This window comes from Podarcis tiliguerta (assembly GCF_965153285.1).
Source record: "Podarcis tiliguerta genome assembly, chromosome: 4".
Classification (NCBI taxonomy): Eukaryota; Metazoa; Chordata; class Lepidosauria; order Squamata; family Lacertidae; genus Podarcis; species Podarcis tiliguerta.
The window spans coordinates 56202529-56219642 of NC_139537.1; the positions used below are offsets into that span (position 1 = coordinate 56202529).

General features: G+C 42.1%; 2 protein-coding genes across 6 annotated transcripts in view; both read left to right on the plus strand.

Annotated features, from left to right (window-relative positions):
• MED14 (mediator complex subunit 14) overlaps positions 1-440 on the plus strand; it is a 34971-nt gene extending 34531 nt beyond the window's left edge. For all 4 annotated transcript variants that reach the window (XM_083439127.1, XM_083439129.1, XM_083439130.1 and 1 more), the window contains one exon: positions 351-440. In XM_083439127.1, coding sequence (XP_083295253.1) covers positions 351-424 — 74 coding nt within the window. In that variant the 3' untranslated portion in view covers positions 425-440. The remainder of the gene's footprint in view (positions 1-350) is intronic.
• Positions 441-3257: 2817 nt separating this feature from the next.
• On the plus strand, positions 3258-16924 carry LOC310676925 (uncharacterized protein CXorf38). 2 transcript variants are annotated; one of them, XM_083439144.1, is made up of 7 exons: positions 3258-3674; positions 8787-8921; positions 10730-10852; positions 11708-11857; positions 13280-13447; positions 16309-16477; positions 16737-16924. In XM_083439144.1, exons 1-7 carry the CDS (start codon positions 3459-3461, stop codon positions 16769-16771), a joined length of 996 nt encoding a protein of 331 aa, XP_083295270.1. In that variant the 5' UTR covers positions 3258-3458; the 3' UTR covers positions 16772-16924. The 2 variants fall into 2 exon arrangements, with proteins under 2 accessions (XP_083295270.1, XP_083295271.1); XM_083439145.1 differs by lacking the exon at positions 8787-8921 and having other exon boundaries at positions 3299-3674.
• Positions 16925-17114: the final 190 nt, after the last annotated feature.

Sequence of the window (17114 nt, forward strand, 5' to 3'; positions counted from 1 at the left end):
CTTGGCCCAAGACCAACATTTTGCACCACTCTTGGGTTTTTTGCTGCATTTGGAGACTCCTAATGGTCCAGTTGTGGTTGAGTGGGCAAACTGCACCTTATCAACATGTTGATTTATATTTTCCACCCAAGCTGGCTACGCTATTTCCAATAGGTTAGAATAAAGCAAACTTGCTTAACGTTGAAGTTCTTTGATTACTGTTGCACCTGGTTGTAATTGCCTATTTACAAAAGTTTGAGTTGTGGCGTGCCTTGTGACAAAAATTGAAATGCATTTGATTAAGTTTATCACTTGCCATAACCCAGCTTGTTTTTTCTCCAGCTAACTTGTGTTTCTTTCCCTTGTTCTAGGTGAATGTACAATCTTTGCAGCTGTTCGTGATTTAATGGCTAACCTTACACTGCCCCCTGGTGGGCGTCCATAGGCTATTTTTAAGCAAAGGGTAAAAATGAGATGAAGAGGCAAAAACATTTCTCTGAAATAAGCCTTCACTTATATAAAATGGAAGAGACATTTTCACGTGTCACATTTTAAAAAGAGCTAATACAATGGATTGGCCCACTTTCAGGGATGCACTTTCATCAGACTTTTTGTACAGCACTCTGTATGATGTTTTACGGAGACATTTCAAAGTCGTAATAGATTTATGTATCCGCTTGCCAGTAAATAGAGTTAATATTCTGTTTTATACTACAAAGATTATGAAAATGCCAAAATTTGTTTATTTAAATGTTTTTTCTTATGTCTTGGTGTAATAGTCTTTTTTTAAAGGCAGGTCTGTCATTTTTTGAATACTGTAAAACTGTGACAAACTTTATATTGAAACTGTATTTTAATATGACTGCTTTGAATCCTTACATTTAAATCTGGGCTTGTTGTAAACATGTCCCCCCAAAAGCAATATTTAATAAACTAGATTTAAAAAAATGTTTCTGTGTTTGCTTTAAAAATGTTTCATTTTTATATGTGAAAAAAATAATGCCAGATTGCTTGCTTATGGGGCTGTTTCTGGGTAGTTCGTCACTGCCTTAAAAGCTCAACATAGTGCACCAAATTTAGAAGTAGGAAATTGCCAGTTCCTTTTCAAGTACAGTGGTTTATTATCTCTAAAAGTTGGATTGAGCAAGCAGTAAGTGGTATGATTTTGCAGATCGTCATACCTGATTTAAGGCAAGTTCCTGACGCACCCTGAAACAAGTTCAGAAGGCCTTTTGAGAGCAAGGGCGGCATTCTGTGCTGCACAGCAATTGACTTTGAAACTCAGGGATGCAGCAGAAGCAGTTTTTAATGTAGGGACTTACTTTCATGCATATGGAGAGGGAAAATGGGAAAGACCCAGTAAGTGTACCCAACTAAAGCAGTAGCTAAGGTTGTTCTCTGAATTCTGACTATTCTTCACATTGAAAGTGTTGCATGGAAGCAGCTTGGCACAGCCTCTGGGGAAAATCTCCCACTTGGCAGTTGTACCTTGTAGAGTAGCTTGCCACATGGAATGGCAACATTACATAGTCTTCCCCTGTTCACCAGTAACTGCCACAGAGACAACTGGTGCTAGCATGGTGATTCCACATGACAATCCCAAGTGGTAAGTTAATGCATGTTAAAAGATTCCCATGTGGTGCAGCTAGTAAGTGGGGGAAATTTGACAGCTTCCATATCAGTAAATATAGATGATCTAGGACACAAAACACTAGAACACTGAAGGAAACATGACAACTTTTATAAAGCGTGTATATGGAAGCTAAAGAAAATTGAACCTTGTTCAATATCAGTAATAACTGTATTTGGAGGTTACATTATAGCCATTAATAGGCAAAATATAGGTTAGCTCTGATTTCTTTAAGATAATGCCCATCACCACATCTTGTGGCAGTGAATTCCATGAGTTAATTAGTACTTCCATTTATGTGGTTGGCCAGTCAATTCTGAGGGTAACTCATGAGTTATAGTTCTTCCATTACATTTATCCGAACCAGGAATACTTTATCAACTTTTATCTTGCTGCCCTAGTGGCAAATGGTCTGACAAATACCTAAGAACATATCCTGAGAATATAGATCATATATATATATATATATATATATATAGGGTGCCATGGACTTTTCTGAGGAATCAAGAACTGTTTTAGGTCGAATTACCACTAAAAAAGTAAGTAATACCACTGTTTGCTTTTCTGAATTTCATTTCCCACGGACCTCGCCTTTTACATTTCTCTCAAATTTCACGCAACTGGTGGCGTGGACTGTACTCCACAAAATCTTATGCCATAATAAATTTGCTAGCCTTTAATGTGACTATATATATATATATATATATGCAGGTTTTGGTGTCCTCGGGTGTCTTCCCGTGTAAAAGTTGGGGTGTCTAGGCGACGTTTCGACGAGGTCTCACTCGTCATCTTCAGGCTGGTGCTTTCGGCTTCTTGTTACTGGAACAGAGCAGGATCTCAGTGTTTGAGTTCCTATAAATACTGTTGAGGAGGTGTGGTGTATAGCCTCCAATGTTCTGGGCAGAGAGGAGGTTCCCAGGCTAGTGTGCCTTTTCTTCTTTTGTTCCTTAATTACTTGAGGGATATCTTGAGTGATTTCTTGAGTGATTTCCTGAATCCCACTTAGGTGGGTCATTAGGTGTGGATTAGTTGCTAAAGCCTTCGTGTCTTGAACTCTTGAACTTTGTGAAGAGTTTTTCTGAGAAGATGGCTGTACTGCACTTGGTTGTGCTCTGGCTTGGCTTCGTGTATAGGGGCGAGCTGTGGTTTTGTGGCCTGTGCCAGCCAGATCTGTGTAGGGATTGCAGGGGGGTGCAGCATCCGGAGGTGCCACCCTGGTTTGGCTACTGGATGGTGTCTGTAATTTATCTGTGGAGAGGGTCTGGGTTTGGGTCTGGTGTGGTTGATTGGTGATGGCGTTCTGTGTGCCTCTGGATCTGGTGTCAGATTTTGTGGGGAGGGCTAATTTCCAGATGTCTGGAACGTCGCCTAGACACCCCAAACGTCGCCTAGACACCCCAACTTTTACACGGGAAGACACCCGAGGACACCAAAACCTGCATTCCTGTACCCGTGAAAATCTACGAAAGCATATATATATATGTATATATATTGCAAAGGACTAAAAAGGCTATCATCTGGAAATTAACATAAGTGTACACTATTTTATTTATGAAGCTAACACTGCTGAGAAAAATATTTGTGCCCTTTTGGTAGGGAGGGGTCAAGATTTTTCCTCGTTTTAAAGAGTCAAAGTGTGGTTTCAAGGAAATCGATACCTACCTCTTGCACGGTTGCTTAGGAAAGGGTCTGCAAGTGTGAACCTATAGCTGACAGGATGACCTCGGGATGGGCGGCAGCTCCTGCCTGCGCTCCCCTGAGGCAACGAACGACAGAGGCCAGCCGGCTCCGCCGCCTCTAGCCCGGCCCCCTGGAGGCTGGCGCGCAAGGCGGCAGAGTCGGGCATGCCATGGCGCTGGCGGAACTGGCCTCTCGCCTCAACTGCGCCGAGTACAAGAACTGGGTGAAGGCCGGGCACAGCCTGCTGCTCTTGCGTGCCGCCCTGCAGCGCTTTGCCGGGGAGCAAGTGCAGGCCTTTCACCGCCAGCTCGTCGCGCGCTCCTCCGCGCGCCTCAGCCCGCCGGGCCTCCGCTGCCGCGGGCGCTGCACCCCTCGAGGCAAGCAGGTGAGGCTCCGCCCTGGGAAGCGGAGGTCGGAGGGGGCTCCTGCCTCGCTTTGCCTGGTCGCCCCTCTCCCGCCAAAAGCGCGCTCGAGAAACAAACACTCGCGCGTCGTTCACCCGACCCTATCCGAAGTGCACGTGGCGCGCCCCAGAGGTCCCTTCAATGCCGGGGGGGGGGACACACTACTTTTGCTCAATGAAAGAGGAGGGAACGATTTTGAACAGGAAAATAGGACAAGGGGTCGCGCATCTCTCTTTTCTCGCGCGGAAAGATACGCGCCGCGCTCGTGGCAAGTTTCGGCCAGAACAAAGAACTCCGGCTTGTCTCGGATCTCGAGCGCTTTCTGTAAAACTGTTTCTTTCGAACAGTGCCCCCTTCTGCAAGCCGAGAGATTCCCTGCTTTAGAATACAGTACTGTACAGCATACTGCGCGTTTTCCTATCCTTTTAATGTATTATAATTTCATTTGTTTATATATAAGCTCAGGGGCAGCGCAACACGGCCAGTTCTCTCGCTTCTTTATTTTAATGTGGTTGCAGAACTTCCGTTATTTCATTGTGAAATACTGAAATGTTTTCTTCTATTATAGTGAAGCAATAGCTGCAGTGATGGCACCTGGCACTCTTGAGAAATTTGAAATGTTCAAGATGGTTGCCAAATTAGTTTTGATGTGAAGGAAGAAATCCAAGAAATGCCATTAATTCTTAGATTTTAAAAAAACATTAGGGATGCTAGTTACAAACATGAAGGATGCTGAGAAATTTTATTTTTAGAGTGCCACTATGATGCACCTACAATCGTTAATAAAAATGCACAGTTGTTTCATGGTGCCAGTTTCACTTTTGCTTTGCAGCAGAGGGGAGATGGGCAGAGGGTTGCTTTTCTGTCTAGATTATGTAATCTCTCATTGGATTTTCTCATTTGGAGGTTTAAAATGTGTATTTGCTGCCATTAGTAGCATGATGGCAGCCAAGCTTTGGAATGGTACATCAAACTAAATTCCACATCAAACTAGACATCCAGGTTTTAGCTTTTGGCTCGCCATATATTTTGGGGCAAAATGTGCACCTTCAGTTGCAGTCCTAAACATCATAGTTGATCGGGGAATATTATGTGTAGAACTGCTAATTACAGACCCCAAATGAAATCCTTACAAGGAACAATCTTAGAGGTTTTGAAGGCTTACCATGATGTTGCGTGCAGGCAAGATAAGTGAGAATGATTAGAGAAGTCAGTGTGCAGCAGCTGTTACAACATATTGCACTGATCGCATACATAGCAGTGAACTTTGTTCTGCAATCAAGGCTTCAAAGAGAAACAGTTTCACTAATGGAAACAGGCCAGGATTTTCAAAACATCGTAATGAAGAGACCCTGCCCTCTCAGAGTACTTGCACAGAATTATTTGAATCAGAACTTCTTACTTTAACATCTATGGATAGTTAATTTCATGTTTTGAAAAACTGCTGCTGGTGTGCTTTACTTAGCACCAGATTAAGATAATGACCAGGTACCATTATGAAGGTTGCAAAGAAAATTGCATAGAAGCCAAAGGTATGGAGTCCTGCCAAGAATGAAGCCCATCTGACGCTTTATAAAGATGTAGTTGAAGACAGCGTGACTCGCTGCTTTGAAATATTTCGGGAAATGATTATGCTTGTCACCAGAAAATGATTATTTCAAAGCACTGCAACAAAAGGGAGTCTCTAATCCTGCCTGTTTTATTTATTTTTTATGTTGATTCCTACATACTTTCACTGCTCTTACCCTGTAAATGACGTGTGTGGAGTGCTTGTTTTCCTATATCTTTGAGACTTGAGTGGGAAGAGAATTTGGGAGGCGGGTCTTCCACTAAGAGACACACAAGTCGCCCAGATCTCAAAATATACTTGGTGGGCGGCATTTTCCAATTCTTTTGCAAAGCTGCCAAACTAATTTGGCAGCCATCTCAATGATTTCAAATTGCTCAAGGGTGCCAGGATGTCACCACTCAAATTATTATTTCACAAAATGTTATAGCACAAAAATTATATTTAAAAAATGGGCAGGCAGCACTTCACAGTTAAATAACTGAAGTTCCGAAACTGGACTATATAATCTTATGCTGTGCATCATCATGGCAGTTTGTTTGACAATTTGTGTAAAATTTGTCAGTGATGCCAAAATGGCACCATTCGTATTTGAATTATAAAGAAAGCACCAGAAATGCTCTGGATAGATGGAAGTTTGTGGCTTTTTGCTTTGCTGCATGACTAACATGACTGGAAGAATTCAATCTGCACAACTTTTACCGTCACAGAATCTCTATGCTGGTGAAGGCTTCCCCTTTTTGAATTTTGGGGAATTTTCTGGCATGGGTTGAAATTGCTGGAACTACATAGGAACAGCCACTTTATGCAAATGCCTTGCCTCATGGAGCTGTCTCTGTGTATGTGGGCTTCATGTACCCACACATGGAGCTGCTTGCAGGCATGACTCAGCCACAATCAGAGCCATAGCTAGGTGATTTTGCGCCCCTGGAAGAACTGCCCAGATTGTGTCCCCTAAGGTAAAGGTAAAAGGACCCCTGACCATTAGGTCTAGTCGTGGCCAACTCTGGGGTTCTGGCGCTCATCTCGCTTTATTGGCCGAGGGAGCTGGCGTACAGCTTCCGGGTCATGTGGCCAGAATGACTAAGCCGCTTCTGGCAAACCAGAGCAGTGTACAGAAACACTGTTTACCTTCCCGCCAGAGTGGTACCTATTTATCTACTTGCACTGGCGTGCTTTCGAACTGCTAGGTTGGCAGGAGCAGGGACCGAGCAACGGGAGTTCACCCCATCATGGGGATTCGAACCACCGACCTTCTGATCGGCAAGTCCTAGGCTCTGTGGTTTAACCCACAGCGCCACCTATGTCCCCTAGCTCTTCTTTCTGCCCCTCCTCCAACCCCAACCCCTTCCACCTTTCAATTCACCCTCTATTTAAAACCATTTCTTATGAGGCAATACAGTAATCAATATTTATATTTATGGACATATTTTTAGCCGATTTTGTGCACCCCTCATCGCCTATGCCCCTGGCGGGGGCCCACCTCACCACACCCTAGCTACAGTCCTGGCCACAATAACAGCTGCAGAGAGTGCAGCCCAGCTTCTGTGATGCTTCAGATATCTTGCCTCACAGGAAAAAAGTTACGGGATATAAAATGATTCATTGACCACTCTTGTGGTACTTTTTGGAACAGCTTGTGATACTTAGGCCTGACTCTGCAGTACAGGACCATACTGAACAAAACATTGACAACAAGGCTGACAATCCCAGGTTCTCATCATGTCTCAATCATGAGTAAAATTCACGGAATTGCTTCCTTGTGGGTTGGGAAGAAGTGGAATTGCCCAGAGGTCGATTTGGGTTTTGAAAATGAAGGACTCAGTGAGAATGTGTGATGTTCTGGGAAGCTTGCCTCTGCCACCTCTTCCCACACAGCCTCAAGGACACATGAAATATCAAACATTCCACACATCGCTCTGATTACAAACAGTACTCTCCATGCTCAAGGAAAGAGCAGTGGGCCTAGATAGGAATAGATTGATTTTTAAAAAACAAACGGGCAGGGTTAATGGCTCCATTTTGTTGCTGTGCTCTGAAACAATAATTTATCTCCCTACTTTCCCCAAATTGCAATATGTTCTCTGGATGAGCGTTCCGTGCATGGCGGTATTCTTAAGTGTTTGTGAGTAAGAGCTGCCCCTTGCTCTTCTCAGCCGCAATGCTATGTAACCGGCAGAATTTCAAGGAACCTTTCACTCTGCATTCAGAGTATGTGATTTACCAGAGAGACAGAAAAGAGAGATAATAGTTAGAAGAAAGAAGGGGTGGTGGAAGATACATGTTTTTGGCCAGACATTGAAAAGGAAACCTTAAGAACCCTGTGGTACATGTTTTCAGTTCTGACCCTCTACGGGTACTTTGGCATTATAATGCTGGGCTTCACCTCATATCTGTCAGAAATTCAATAGGTGCATCTTTCTGTGATGCTTTATCTCCATGATCAAAGGAAGCTGTACCTGTTAAATTTCTGCATGCCTCATCCTTTAAAGACACAGGAGCCAGCACACACACCTCCCCCAATATTTTTAGCCCAATGTATTTTAATTTTATTTATTTAATAGATTTAAGCTTCCTTTCAGGGTATTTTCCCTTACAAGACAGTTCATAACATGGCAAATAATAGTATACAGTGGTACCTTGGGTTAAGTACTTAATTCGTTCCGGAGGTCCGTTCTTAACCTGAAACTGTTCTTAACCTGAAGCACCACTTTAGCTAATGGGGCCTCCCGCTGCCGCCGTGCTGCCGGAGCATGATTTCTGTTCTCATCCTGAAGCAAAGTTTTTAACCCGAGGCACTATTTCTGGGTTAGCGGAATCTGTAACCTGAAGCGTATGTAACCCGAGGTACCACTGTACTTAGGTTCCACCTTATTAAAATAACTTGCTTTCTACTTGTTTTGATAGAGAGGACATTATATTTGCAACAGAATGGAATCTTAAGTTATGCTCTGATTTCCTTTAAATATAGCCGGTGATGCCATTCTACCCAACCCATCTCCACATGTTAAGTTTATGCTTGACATGTGGCATTTAAAAACACACGAGCCCTGCTTGCAAAGAACACTCTGAATTCTGCTGTGGTGGCTGCGGCATTTTTTGTGCAGCTTCTTTTGCATTTTGAAAGGATAAAGCTCACAATCGTTTCAGAGCATTCAAAGCAAACTTTCTATTTGCATTTCTCCCCCTCCCTTAATTCCAGAGTATTTGCGGCTTTTCTTAGCATGCACACGCAGGAATCTCTCAAAGGGTCTTAGAAACCGGAAGCCCACTAGAGAGACACTACGACTATGTAAACCCGTATAACCTCAGCATCTCTGCCTCTTTCCTGCCAACAGTAAGCAGTCCCATCCCTAACTCCTTTTAATCCCTTTTTATATACTGAATTGTAATTTGTTGACTTTGGGGACTGGACATTGTTTGATTTCTTGGACAATCCAAATTGAGTCCCACCCCCTTGGATAAAAAATTTGAAACCAATGATTTAAATTACGGTACTTGTATTGGTGTTCATTTTGCTTTGTAGTTTCAGCCTGCGTGCTCCTTGTGTAAAGAATGGAAAAAAGAGATTTTGAATCATCACACGCACAAGAATGGGGAAGTCCACTGGGGAAACTGCCGGCCTTGGCTCTGGCCATCTAATGCATGGGAGTTGGCAAAGGTAATGCCTGGAAGTTCTGTTATGTAAACAGAGGCATAGGAAGGTCAGGTGGTACCCGGTGCAGAAAATTTCTTGTCACCCCCCCATTGATATTTTATTATTTTTGCCTGCAAAAATGGTTTTACGTTATTTCATATTTTCTTACAAAGGAATAATAATAAATAACAATAATAAACTTTTATTTATATCCTGTCCTCCCTGGCTGAAGTCAGGCTCAGGGCGGCTAACATCAGATATATAACATTGGTATAAAATTAAACAATAATTAAATTACCTCATAAAAACATGTCAGAATCAAATTAAAGTCTAATTAGATGGCTTTCCGCAGGGTTAGGGTTGAGAACAGTAAGTGCTCCACTGAATTGAAATTTCAGCCTTCACGACATAGGAAAACGGCTAAGTAAACAGCTATTTTTGTGGAGGAGGGTCAAGATATTAACTGATATGTATGAAATTTCATATATAGCTACATAATCCCTAGTGTAGTAAGATAAGACCTTTGGAGCAGGAATTTTTTTAAAAAGTTTTTTTTATGAACCTCCCTAGTAGGGCAGTAATTGTTCCTTGATAATTTGTCACCCCCCTCTACGATGGAACCTGGGGTGACCCACCCACCCCCTACACCCCTGTATGTAAAATGGATGTTCTGCTCCAGCTTTTGCAGCATGCATCAGGGTAGGATATAAATCGGGGATAGAGAAGCTGTGGCACTTCAGGTATTGTTGGACTACAAGTTCCCATAGGCTGCAGACAGCGTGGCAAGTGGTCAGGGTGATGGGAGTTGTCCAGCAATATCTGCAATATCTGTGTATGATATGGCTAGTTTTGAAACTGCTTCAGGAGCAAGAAGCAGCTCGTGCTGCTCTGAATTCTAGGCAACCAATTGCTACCCTCTTTTGTTACTGCCACCTTTTGTCTTCTATGAGTTTATTCAGGTTTCTATTCCTTCTTTATTTCTGGATTTGAACAGTCTGAGAATTCGCCAAATCAGCATTTGTAAGTTTGTATTCAGTTAGTAAGACCAAACAAACTCATAATAGCATTTTTTCATATAGAAGTTGCATCTCTCTTTCTCAGCAGAAGTTACGTGATTTTGACAAAAGCACAGCAGGCAGATATTCAACACATGAAGCTGTGGACTGTGGTTGGCAAACAAATCTGTTTAATTTTATGTCCGTATTAGTGTTGCTGGGCCCTGTTAGAGAAAATAGTGCCTCCATTTCCTCCCATTCTCACAAGGAAAGACAGAAAGCCCATGAAAACTGATGTGTGGTCATCATACATGTATCTGTTTCACTGTGGCTTCCCACAGTGTAGATGTGTGCTCTGGGAAACTGTGCCTCGTTGTGGCTCCCAAGATGTAGACATGCTGTGAAATCAACATCAGTACAATCAACATGTGATGAAAAGCATGTTGAGGAGCTTTGCAAGGCGATACATCTCACCCTAAAAGTCTCATCTACAAGTTTGGTGCTTCATTATGGAAAGTGGAACTTGTTTTGGATTCAAGAGGGAGTGGCAGCCTAAGGCTGACTAACAGTAGCTGATCAGAAAAGTTCTAAATTGTGTCCTCCTGTATGGTGTGGAACAGTACGGAACGACTATGCAGGACTCCAGCGAGAGTATCCAATGGGATTGTAAAGAGAAAAAGGACAGCAACAAGATGCTAATTAAACCACTGTTTTAGTGTTTGACAAAGCTACAATTAAATAAACATGAGTTCCGATATAACTATCATTTAGAAATAGTGTGTTACTAATAGCTTCTGGATCAGACATTAACTGCATGCGTTCTCCTTTGCTGTGTAGGCTTACATGCCTCGTGGGAAAGCAGACATTTGTGGTCCAGACAAATGTGATGCATCTGCACTCTTAAACCTTTTCAACTTCTGCGATCACTTCAGTAACATCGATCAGAAGAAAGTCAGAGAGGTAATCCAACTACTGCTATCCACAAACACCCTCACCAGGTTGCAATAAGTGACTGCCTCTTCCATTTGGGCAAGCATCCTGTCCTGTCTACAGAGACCTCTATCCGCCTCACAGAGCTACAGTTCCCAGAGTTGTATAACAATAAACCCCAGAGAGCCAGTGTGGTATAGTGGTTAAGAGCGGTAGACTCGTAATCTGGTGAACCGGGTTCAAGTCTCCGCTCCTCCACATGCAGCTGCTGGGTGACCTTGGGCTAGTCACACTTCTCTGAAGTCTCTCAGCCCCACTCACCTCACAGAGTGTTTGTTGTAGGGGAGGAAGGGAAAAGGAGATTGTTAGCCTCTTTGAGACTCCTTGGGGTAGTGATAAAGTGGGATATCAAATCCAAACTCTTCTTCTTCTTCTCTTCCCAAGAAATCTGGAAACTGTAGCTGTGTGAGGGGAGGAGGGGCCTCCTAACAGCTCTCAGCCCCCTTAACGAACTACGGTTCCTAAGATTATTTGAGGGAAGCCATAACTGTTTAAAGTGTTATGAGACTGCTTTAAACATATAGTGCAGATGGAGCTTAAATTGTGCATGCCTACAAGTATAAAATGCAATATAATAAAGTGCTTAAGGCTGGTTATCATATAGCAGCCTCTGAGGAGACAGTCGAGGAACATAACATTGGCAAGGTGTTCGCCACACGGGGCATTTCCATTCTAGTAACAACAATATGTGGCTCTGATGTGAAAACAGATCACTCAGTCAGCAACTCCTAATGCAGGGCTGTAACTTGAGGGTTGGTTTTTGCTTACCATTGCCCTACACTGAGTTTTCAGTCTACTGGTTTTGCTTCATGTTTTTATCTCTAGGTGATTAAGTGCCGCAATGAATTAATGCATTCTTCAGATATGAAAGTCTCTTCTTCCTGGCTGAAAGAATTTGGGAATCATGTTCAGAACTTGCTAACTGAATTTCAACACATTCCAGAGGCCCAGGCGGCTCGTACAAGGATAGAAAAGGTAATAGTTGCCATTCTTTCAACTTGTAGGCTGGCTGCTATTCCCATTTTTTTTTTTTTTTTAGCTAGGCACAGTATTGAATATAGAAATGCAACAGTCTGTATCCAGATGGTTTGCACTCTAAATCAAAGCTTTTGTGCTTGATCAAGGATATCTGAGGCTGTTTCATAATTTGTTGATTCAAGGTTTTTGGGCACATTGATACAATTTAGTTTTACTCTTGATATTACCATATCAAAAGTTTATTTTTGGGGGGGAAACAAAACAAAACAATAGTACAACATTTTATCTGCATGTTATATAGATGGAAAGGTAAAACTTCTGCAAGGCAGATAGCCTTGCATGGAGGCAACAGGCATTATGCTATGTGGCATTTAAAAAATAATAATAACTGGTTAAATAATGTACCTATGTGGGAGAACACAAAAGCCAGGATACAGAATCTATTTTGGGCCCACTACTGGCAGTGGCATAGCGTGGGGGGTGCAGGGGGGGCCGGCCGCACCGGGCGCAACATCTGGGGGTTAGGGTTAGGGGGCGCAAATCCACGGGTTAGGGGGCGCAAATTACTTGCCTTGCCCCGGGTGCTGACAACCCACGCTACGCCACTGACTACTGGAATAAAAAAAAATCTTTGTTCAGCAGACTTTTATGCTGTATCACATAATCTGCTTCTGAAACTTCCCATAGTTTCAAAACAGTTCATTTGTTTTAGAAAAGAATTTAAGTAAAAAGAGATTATTTAAAAATAGAATTAGTAAATGGCAGGGACATTGCTGCAGAGGAATAGCCAAACCACCATTTTTAAAATTCTTTTAAAGAAGTTCATTACTATGCATACCTATCTGGAAATAAGTCCCATTGAAGTTTACTTCTGAGTAGACATGCATATGATTCCACTGGGAATTGTTTAAATGTGTTCTTTTGCAGTGAAGGTATAGCCTCCAAATAATGTTTTTAAATCCACAGAATGCCAGTAAGTTTCACAAACTACAGTGGTACCTCAGTTTTCGAACGTAATCCATTCCTAAAGACCATTCGAGTTCTGAAATGTTAGAAAGCCTAAAACTCAACAGCCGACAGCTAGGCCTCAGGATCTTGCACTCAGCGGAAGCATGTTTGAAAACCAAAGCATTTACTTCCAGGTTTATGGTGTTCGAAAACTGAAATGTTTATCAACAGAGATGTTCAAAAACCAAAGTGCCACTGTACTTGGCATACCTCAGTATTGTCGAATACTGTTGCTCATCTCTAATGTCACAAACAACATTGACTGGATTCAAAGAAATGTGTAACTAGTTCCATCTGTATTTCTCAAACAGCATCTTGTGCTTTTGGGGTCATTGAAGCCCTTAAGTGTATTATTTTGTCAAGAAACCCATAGCTTTTCATGTTCATTTTGTTTTTACTAAAACCCAATAGCTTCTGTCATCTGATTGGGCTGTGCATGTACCAGGGGGAGATCAGCTTGATGGATTGGAGGGTGAAATGAATCGAAGCCAGATCAGTGAAATAGAAGCAGAACTGATAAAAGAGAGACTTCATGAAATCAGTCTTCTCGTGGAAGAACAAGGAATGATGTCAGAAGAGGTAACCTAATTTGAAAACATAAAAGCAGGCTTGCACTCATGCTTAAGAGTTTGATGCTAATAGGTCCATCTGTGTAATAAGAGGGGTGCATTTAGAGGGTTCCTCAGAATTTATTGGAATAAACCTTTTCAGATGAATACCGGTAGATTATTGCTTGCCCAAGGAAAGCTTGTTCCATGCAGTTGAGCTCCCAGCACCTCCATTGTATTTGTACCCTAATAGAAAACACTGCTTCGCTTTAAAATTCAACTGGAATACATTTGCCAGGGTGCTTAAAACCTACCCCTAGGGCATGGACTGATAACACACAAATATAGACATCTTGCCTCACACTAAGTGGCTTTGGGTCAAGTCAGTGCCTAGATGCCACGAGGGATCCGCATATAAGCTGGCTTGAGTGCTTTGATGGAGGAGAGGTCCTATAGAAATTACTACTCAGTGTTGAAATTTAGAATAGTGATCTCTCTTTTTTTCTGTAAAGCTTCTTTCCTTCAGTTTTAGCAGATGTGTCTCTGCTCCGAGAAAGAAGCTACCTGCTCAGCCACCTTAGATCTACGTTACCTCTGGGACAGAAATAGAATCATAGTACTGGAATGGACCTGAGGGTTATCTAGTCCTACTCCCTGAAATGCAGGACTCCTGCTCACAGCTGTCCCTGGGTGGGCTTGAACCACCATCCTTTTGGTTGATAACCAGATGAACTGACCCATTGCGCCACCTGTAACGGAAATGGGATAAGTCCTTTCACTGAGTAGCCCAATTGTGCACAGAGGTTCCCAAGGAAGCTGTAACTGTGCCTTCTGCCCCCCAGACAGGAGGGGGTCCAGGGCAGGTTTTTTGAAGGGCAGACAGAAAGAGCACCCAGCCTACAAGGCTCTTCCCTGAGCCCAAGGTAACCTGCTTTTTTCCTCTCAGGCCCCTGATGTAGCTTGTCACAAAAATGGTTCAGAGAGGAGAAGTCCTTTTGACTCTGGCAGAAATGTACCCAAGATGTCAACAGCCAAATTTTACGAAGTTTATTAAGAATCAAAAAGAAAGGTAGAGGAGAAATGAGAGGCAGATTGTTTCTTCAAGAAAATAACAAGCAGCAGCTTTTAGATCAAGTGCCCATCCTGTTATAGCTACTTACAGTGAGGTGAACCATCCAGGTGTAGAACAGCAGCTTTTCCTCTACTTCTGGATGTAACTCCTCCATATGCAGATTATGGAAGACTGGGGAAATTTAGCAAACTCAAAGGGACAGATTGAGGAGAGCAGGTGGAGCTTCCATTTTATAGTTCCTTGTGTCTGCTTAGTTGTAGGTGATCAATGATGGAGAAACACGTATCTGTTAAAAACCATCCTCCCCTAGTATTTCAGTGAAAAAAGGAATTACTCATCTGTTTGCAATACAAACAATTCCAGCTTGTGCAAGAACGTAGCGACCTGAAAGTTGACATTTGGCGTCTCTTTATTTTGTGTTCAATGAATGTAAATTATACTTATAGCACGTATGAGCCCATCAACTAGGTTTTGAGGCCTTGTAGTAAAGGTCACAAGTACTTTGAGCCTGTGAAGGCTTTGAATCTTGCACTGATCACAGAGTTGACATTATGTAACTCCCTCCAAATGCCAACAGAGAGTTACTTAAGACGCATGATCTTGCCATTCATGAGAGAACAACCTGCTCCCCGTGATCTTGCTGGTTGAAGTGGCCTCATGCTCCCTCAACAACTATCAGTTGGTTACTTCAGAATTACCTTGCCCCCTCCCCCTGAGGTAAAGGCAGAGGAGCCTGTTGCCAGAAAAAAGAGCAGGCAGCAGCATATAGTTAAACCTGCAACATGCTTGGGAGGCAGCTACTGAAAAGCTTTTGAAGCCCACTTCAAAATATATGTATTTGAAGTGTTTCTGTCATGTATTGCCTTGGGAATTTTGTGTGCGTGTGTCTGTGGAAACATAATTAATAAATGCAACAGAATGTTTAGGGAATTAAATGCTGAATATAAGGAAATTCCATCCCCCTCTTAGTTTGTGAACTGCTTAAATCCATTTGCATAGTAATTAAATAAATGGAATCAAGTAAGTTATTCACGTATTCACTGGATATATATTTTTTTAACGGCGAGAACCGGAGACCACTCAGTGTCTGAACTAATGAACTCTTCTAGTATTGCGAGAGACATTGCAGTGTTCTTTTTTCCCTTCTTTGTATTGTGTTGGTTGATAGTGATGAATATAGGATGGAATGTAGTCTTATAGCTGAATGGGTTTCTTGTCCTGCCCTTTACCTGCCACTTTAGTACAGTCAGCAAAGGGCTTGCTGCCCACAATTGTGGCACAATTAATTTTTGTCCGATGCTGCATTTTCCTGTGCTTCACTGATATGCCTAACATCGCTCACTTCATTCATTGCTCTGCTGTCAGGTAACTCGTGGCTTTTTTTTCCATATTAGCTTCCTGGTTTCAGCTTTAAAGATTATATACTTCTAGCTTCAGATGAAGTGGCACGTTCTGCAGGTAAAATAGCAAAAAGGCTTTTTTTAGAATGGAAACATTTGCCTACTGCTTTATAGAAACCTTTTAAAATTAGGAATTGCAGGTCTTGCAAGAAGCATTAGAAAGAGAGAGAAGCCACAGAGAAACCAGAGAGCAGGGTTGGTGTAGCAATTTGTGTGCATTGGGTTGGCGGGGATAAGCTGAAATTCAGATCCATCTTCTGCTATGAAACTCTCTAGGCAGTATCAAACACTTACTTGCCTGAGATGCTTTTGGTGAGGTGGTAATAAGAACAAAACAAGATCCTGGCAAAGGCCCATCTAGTCCATCATCCTGTTCTCATTTCACATTTTTTACTCACAAGGTATTTCTCCCCTTCTTAGGATTTAAACAGAATACAAATTGTAAAGGATTTCTTAAATGGCAACCATGATCTTCAAAGAAGTTTGCAGGCTGAAATGCAGAACCTAGAAGACCTCGTGCAAAAATTGCACGGCCAAAAACAATCCATGAAAGAAACCCAGGAAGTGAACGAGGAGGAGACAGATGAAGGCAAGTGCATATGTTTAAAATGAAATTTGTGTTTTATCGCTCTAACAAGTCGCATAGCAAAACTCACTGACACATTGTAAGGTGTTAGGAAAGAATACCACCTTAGGAAGGAATACCGCCTTACAGAAATCAGAATATGCAGCTTTGAGATTGCTTTTATTTGGATTGCCATGAGGCAGACCTTTGGTAAATAAGGCCAGGTGCTATTCTTAAGTATGCAAAATATGTAATGTTGTCTGTGCTTTTGTTTAATTTTTAGATTGTCATTTAGAAAAAAGGAAGCGTACGATATGAAGAATGTGACTCTACTGTGAAGACGTCATGCATTACCAAATAGGAAACTTGCATAATTCCACAGGAATGCTCATTTAAAGAGCAATCCTTTTTTCAAGTTATATTGGAATTTGGAGAATAAACCTGAAGGGTCAACAGTCATTTCCTTAAAAATTCCAGTTTCCTTTGAACTGTATTATGGCTTGCTTTCAGAGGTTTAGTATTTTGCTGTCTACCCAGGACAGTTTGATTTGTTTCAGCCCTGTGCAAATGTTTTGACCATACTACTTCCTCTTGACAAATGGAACTATCAATTTTGTAATCTCTCTATTTTACATTGCAACAAATGCAATCTTAATGTGCG

What these genes read in the sequence shown, in the direction of transcription:
- LOC310676925 (XM_083439144.1), top strand. Translation starts at nt 3,459, where the DNA reads ATGGCGCTGGCGGAACTGGCCTCTCGCCTCAACTGCGCCGAGTACAAG. An exon ending in CTCGTACAAGGATAGAAAAG is followed by an intron (nt 11,858 to 13,279) that starts GTAATAGTTGCC and finishes AAAACCCAATAG; the next exon opens with CTTCTGTCATCTGATTGGGC. An exon ending in CGAGGAGGAGACAGATGAAG is followed by an intron (nt 16,478 to 16,736) that starts GCAAGTGCATAT and finishes TTTAATTTTTAG; the next exon opens with ATTGTCATTTAGAAAAAAGG.